The 5718-nt window shown below is 51.9% G+C and overlaps 1 protein-coding gene across 1 annotated transcript; it reads left to right on the top strand.

Moving 5' to 3' along the window:
* Positions 1–234: 234 nt before the first annotated feature.
* GPR137C (G protein-coupled receptor 137C) lies at positions 235–2629 on the top strand (the record flags this gene model as incomplete). The annotated part of the gene is made up of 4 exons (XM_010177992.1): positions 235–384; positions 1414–1536; positions 1636–1751; positions 2458–2629. Coding segments are annotated over 4 exons (561 nt in total), but the record flags the coding sequence as incomplete, so codon positions are not given.
* Between the last annotated feature and the right edge of the window lie 3089 nt (positions 2630–5718).

Here is a 5718-nt window from a genome sequence, read left to right as displayed (position 1 = left end):
CCTGTGCCTCTAGTCTTCCCTGCTCCCTGGTGACACTGGCTGCGTAGCTCTGCTGCTGCAGTGAACTCATCACACAGGAAAGCTCTTAACCAGCTCTGAATATTTTAGCAACAACACAGAAATGTTCTAGGTCACTCTTGCCTGCACAGTTTCTTGTGCCTTTAAGGAGTGGGGTGGAAAAATCCCAGCTCTGTAGGAAGGACTCTCTGAAAACTGTTTTTCTTCCTGTTCTAGGGAACATCTGTCTGCCAGGCTATTCTTGTGGGATCTGTAGTCGCTCTTCTGTATTCCTCAAGGGCTTGCTATAACCTGGTAGCTGTGGCCATATCTCCAGACAGTGTTCCTGGTCCTTTTAACTATGGCTGGGACAACCTTTCAGACAAGGTAAGTGTGTCTCTGACCCCCAATCCAGAGCTGGTAACCAAGTGGAAGGCAGTTGCTCTACTTGCCTGTGAGGAGAGGAAAAGGGAGTTGTGGGGTGTCTGCTTTGCTGAATCCTCAGATGAGCTGGATTTCTGTTTTCAGAAGCTCTGCTTGTTCTCTCCACCAGAGCAAACCTGAATCTTCCTCTCTCTGGCTACTTCTTCAGCAGGGATTCCCTGTTGTTCTCTTCAGTTTCACCCTGCCAACTCCTCTTTTTGAGGGAGAGGAGGAACAAGTCAACTAGAGCAGAAGAGCAATGCTTAATAAGGCATGGCTTTGTGCAAAGGGGAGTTGGTGGTGTGGGGAGTGAGCTAGAAGTACCCTGGTAGCACACTGAAGAGAACTATCTCGCTAAGAACGGTAGCAGCAGCCAGGTAAGGGTCACCAGTCTGGTTTAGGGACTCCTGCCTTCCTAAGGGTTTCTCTGCATTCCTCCTTCTGTGTGCTGTGTCCAGCTCTGGGAGCTGTGTAGCTCTGATCATGGCTGGGATTATCCAGAGACATCTAACCTCTTCTCTAGAATGAGTCCAGAGGAGGCCACGAGGATGGTGCGAGGGCTGGAGCAGCTCTGCTGTGAGGACAGGCTGAGAGAGTTGGGGCTGTTCAGCCTGGAGAAGAGAAGGCTCCGGGGAGACCTTCTAGTGGCCTCCCAGTACCTGAAGGGGCTCCAGGAAGGCTGGGGAGGGACTTTGGCCAAGGGCAGGGAGTGACAGAACAAGGGGAAATGGGTTTAAACTGGAAGAAGTGAGATGGAGGTGAGATGTGAGGAAGAAATTGTTTGGTGTGAGGGTGATGAGACAGTGTCCCAGGTTGCCCAGAGAAGCTGTGGCTGCTCCTCCCTGGAAGTGTTGAAGGCCAGGCTGGATGAGGCTTTGAGCAACCTGGTCTAGTGGAAGGTGTCCCTGCTGCTGGCAGGGGGGTTGAACTGGATGAGCTTTAAGGGCCCTTCCAACCCAAACCAGTCTGGGATTCTATAACTTCTGTCCCCAGGTGCACGTGGAAGTGAGCAGTGAAGAGTACGTGGTGTTTGGAGTCGTCCTCTTCCTCTGGGAGCTGGTGCCAACGACTTTCGTGGTGCTGTTCTTCCGGGCTCAGAGACTGAGTCAGAACTTGGTAGGTCTGAGCGAGCTGCTGTAGCTTGAGGAGCCCCAGGGTGCCTGGGGTGCTGTCAGAAGTCTTTCACTTCTGACCTAACTCCTTTCCTTTTAACAGACTCCAGCGGGGATGGTCAATAGTCACAGTTACAGCTCCAGAGCTTACTTCTTTGACAATCCGAGGCGCTACGACAGCGACGATGACTTGTCACGGCTTGGAGCCAGAGAAGGAGGGTAAGCCTTGTGCTGGGCAAGGGAGAGCACAGCTGCTGTGGAAGCAACAGAGCTCTTGGCTTCTGCTCTTCAGAAAAAAATTTGGTGTAAGAAGCAGTTTGATGGGGCAAGGAACCTTCTGACTGAGCATATTTTCTCCAGCTCACAAGGAACTATTTTTATTAGCCAGAAGTGACCAGCTCTGAGAGGTGGATGTTGCACCAGGTGCTCTCAGGTAGAAACATGCAGTGGCTGCAGACAGGAAGGTTGATCTTGCCAGGATCCTTCCCCAGCTGTGGGAGCAGAGGGCTCTTAAATAACCTCCAGAGGAGTTTCTCCACTGGACAGCAAGAGGTGGTGAAGCCCTGGGAGGGATGTGGTCTCTGGGAGGCATCTGGGACAAAGCTCTGCAGGAGCACCTCGTGTGGAGGAGAATGGTCTGGTATCCCCACAACTCAGGGGAAACCTGCCAGCCCTGTCCTTCACTTGGGTCTGAACTCCACCTGCCCATGGGTGCAGTGAGGGGATCAGAGGTTCTGGTTCTTCATGACCAGTGTTGTAGGGCCTGGTGCTCTTCTCCTTGGACCTGGTTCCTTGGAGATAGCAGTCTTCTGCAGACTCGGATACTCGGGGAGCAGAAGTCTTTCCTAGCAGTGGAGACTAACCACAGCCCAATTATTCATCTCTAAGGGTCCATGTTTGGTTTTTTTTCTGTCTCTCCTCCCAGCTTGGCCACCCCTCAGTGCTCTGGCTGCTATGGGTCCCTGGCTGGGAATGACAACTACACGGTGGGTCCCCACCTCAGCGGAACCGCTACGGACGGTGCCCCTTTGCTCTCTGCCGCAGGCGGCTCGGAGATGAATAACCACCACAGCTCATACCCTGCACCACAGAACTGAAGAGGCTGCAATGTCCCTTTTTTTTCCCCTCTCTCTCTCTTTTTTTTTCCCCTCAGAAGTGGCATTCATGTATCAGATCATAACCTCCTTTTCTTTTTCCTTCTTCCCCCCTCCTGAAGCATCTAACTCATCAACACAAACATTCCACTACCTGCTGCAGCTGGAAGCAGGACTGAGCCTATGGCTGCAGGCAAGAGAACTGTGACTTTAAAGGTACCATGTAGCAAAGTGAAGCTGAACTCTTTATTTTTTTTGGAAGCTTTTTCTTGGTCTGGTCTTCAAGATGTTGGCAGCTAAATGCACCAGAGCTTCCTCACTAGAAAAGAAACATCAAATGCATATTTGCACTTTTCTCTGCACACTTGGAAGGACATCTTGCTCAGGCTGTGCTCGGTCTGAGACTGTTCTAGTTACTCTTTTAATTGCACATCCATAGCTGGGAGAGGTACTGTCTTCCTGCAAAGACGTGTTCCATGAAGTACTCTGCATCCTGACTCACTTGGGACTGTGAAACTCTGGCAACTGAGTGTGTTATGGGCCAGATCTCCTGTGCTGTGGTCACACCTGGCAGGCCTGAGGGTGGTCTGGCTCTGACTGCTGCTCCTGGTTTCATCTGATTGCTGAACCATCCTACTTGGGACTGTGGGCTCAGAGCTGAGCTCAGTGTGTCTTACAGAGGTCTGTGAGGGGAGAGGAGAGCTCCTGCTGGCTTCAAGATCATCATCTTGTAACCAAGGCACTGGCTTATGGTGAAGGGAGAGGGCTGGTGGGGATGGTAGCTGCTGTCAAGTGAGGGGGCAAGACATGAGGTCGTGCTTCCCCTGCCCCATTTCTTGGGCTGCTGCCTTCTGGGAAGAGCAGAGCTGGAGCTGGCTCAGCAGGAGTGTGTGTGTATGTGCAGGAACACATGTGGCCCAAAGCACATGTCAGACTAAGGCTGCTGGTAACTGGTGGGTGGTGAGAGCAGTCCTGCTCCCTCCTCTTCTTCACCCATGGTGGGGTTCTCCTTCTCCTCCTCAGTATTAAATCACATTTAGCAGATAACCAAGAGTTTTAACCTGAAGTGAATGTGAACTGGTGGGGTCCCTGCTGAGGTGCAGGTGGTGTCTGCTGTCACAGAGGGAAGGTGCAGAGATGTGGTCCCTGGTCTCCTTGTTCTCCCCTGGCCCTGGGGCAGGACTGTGGGCCTGGAGTCTTCCTGCTGCCCCAGTAAGTGTGGCAGCAGCACTTTGGGGTGCACACAGGGTTTGAGTCTGCTGGGTCAGCCTGGGACAAGGTTTCTCTGTCCCTCTTTAACCAAATTTACAACTGTGGACCTGGCCTGGAGATGAGGCTCTTGGAGATGAGCCTTGACATCATTCCTGGCTTGTCCCTGAGCACCATGTGGGGATGAGTGAAGCAGCTTTGGACACAAGCTTGGGTGGAGATGTGGGTCCAGGGAGGGCAGCTGCTCTGACCTTTAGTGCCAACCTGAACTGGAACTGCTTTTAACTCACCTAGAGCTGCTCCTGCTCTTCAAATGCAAGTCTGACACTGAAGGACTCACCTGTGCATGGAGGGGTACGGTGTTGTGGGACACTGGGCTGGGCTCTGGGGCCAGAGGGACCCTGAGGCAGCCCCAGTGGCCATAGCTCTGTGTATGTGTGTGTGTGTGAGAGAGAGAAACCCCAAGCACTGGGGCAGCCCTGGCCTCTCCTCACTTGCCGTGTGCTCACTGGTATGGTCTGGTCACCTGCTCACTCACCTCACTGGTACTGAGCTCAGTGTCACTTGTCACACTGAGAACACCCTGTCCCCCTCTGCCATCTCCTGTGCTGGCTTGTGGGCCTCTCCCTGCCACCCTGCTTCACTCTGGCCCCAAAACAAAGACCCAACCCCTGCTGCTTTTTGGAGAAGGCTCTGAGGTGATGACTTTCAGCACATCCCTCTTGCTCCATCACTTGACCCAGAGCACTCTGCTGTGGCTCTCCTGGTTGTCCCACCTTTGTGGGGGGTGAGGGACCTGTCTCCTTGCCTTGGCTGGGCTGCAGGAACGGGTTGTTCCATCTCAATCACTGCTTGACTTATGGCAAAGCTAATGAAGGACCTGGACTGGGTGTGTTGCCCTTCTTTCTTCTCCCATAAGTCACCAAAGACAGTCAGTGACACTAGTGGCCCCTGTTCTTGCTTCAATTCCAAAGCACTAGGAGCACTTTAAGTTTGGTTTTGTTTTTAATTTGGAGGGAAAGGAGCGTAGTGCAAAAAAAAAAAATTATAAAATTATTAAAAAATAAAAAAATTCAAGGGCTACAGGCTCATTGTTGATATTGCACTGAAGCACATGACACCACCACCACCACGACGTTCCTGGGGTGAGGACGGCAGGTCGGGGCAGTGAGTCTCGTTGCTGTTGTACTCGTGAGTGACTGGCAAAGTGTTTGGGGTTTTATTCCTTTGTACGGATGGCCGTTTAAATTTCAAAACTCTGCCCTCTCCTGCTGGGGCTGGTCCTGTGTTTTACTGAAGTAATTTATAGCTGAGAAGTACAATGACTTTTTTAATGCATAGTTGCCTTTCATTAAACTGATTTTTTTTCTTTTTTTCTTTAATTTTTTTTGGTCTGGTTTACCAGTGTTTTTGGCTTTGCAGTCAGGCAGCAGCTGGCTGCAACAGGAAGCTGTGGCCAATGAATGTACCTATTTGTTCTTCACTAAACTGTAACCAAGCACTACTATGTTGAAATAAAAAAATAAAAGAGACTTTCTGGGCTGGGTTGCCAAAGGCCTGGCTGCCTTTTTGCTCTTGGTGTGAGCCAGTCCCACCAGTTCCAGCTGTGGGCTTGCAGTTCCCCCCTGTCCTAGCCAAGGGGCTCATTGGATCTGTGGGCACAGGAGCCCTGGACGTTGTGAGGTACAATGTGCTCGAACCACCTCGCCACCTCCTGCTCCCACACACACAGCTGTGCTTTGTCCCCTTCAGCCACCAGTCTTGTGGCACCGAGCTGGGGAGGAGATGAAAACCCCAGCTCAGTAATGTGGTGCTGCCCTTATTTCCTCACATGGGTTTATCTGTCTGGCCTTGAGCTCGCTGCAAACAGCAGCAGCTTCCCT

Source organism: Antrostomus carolinensis, unplaced genomic scaffold (assembly GCF_000700745.2).
Source record: "Antrostomus carolinensis isolate BGI_N321 unplaced genomic scaffold, ASM70074v2 scaffold28291, whole genome shotgun sequence".
In the NCBI taxonomy this organism is placed as follows: domain Eukaryota; kingdom Metazoa; phylum Chordata; class Aves; order Caprimulgiformes; family Caprimulgidae; genus Antrostomus; species Antrostomus carolinensis.
This window is presented reverse-complemented; position numbering and strand designations above follow the sequence as displayed.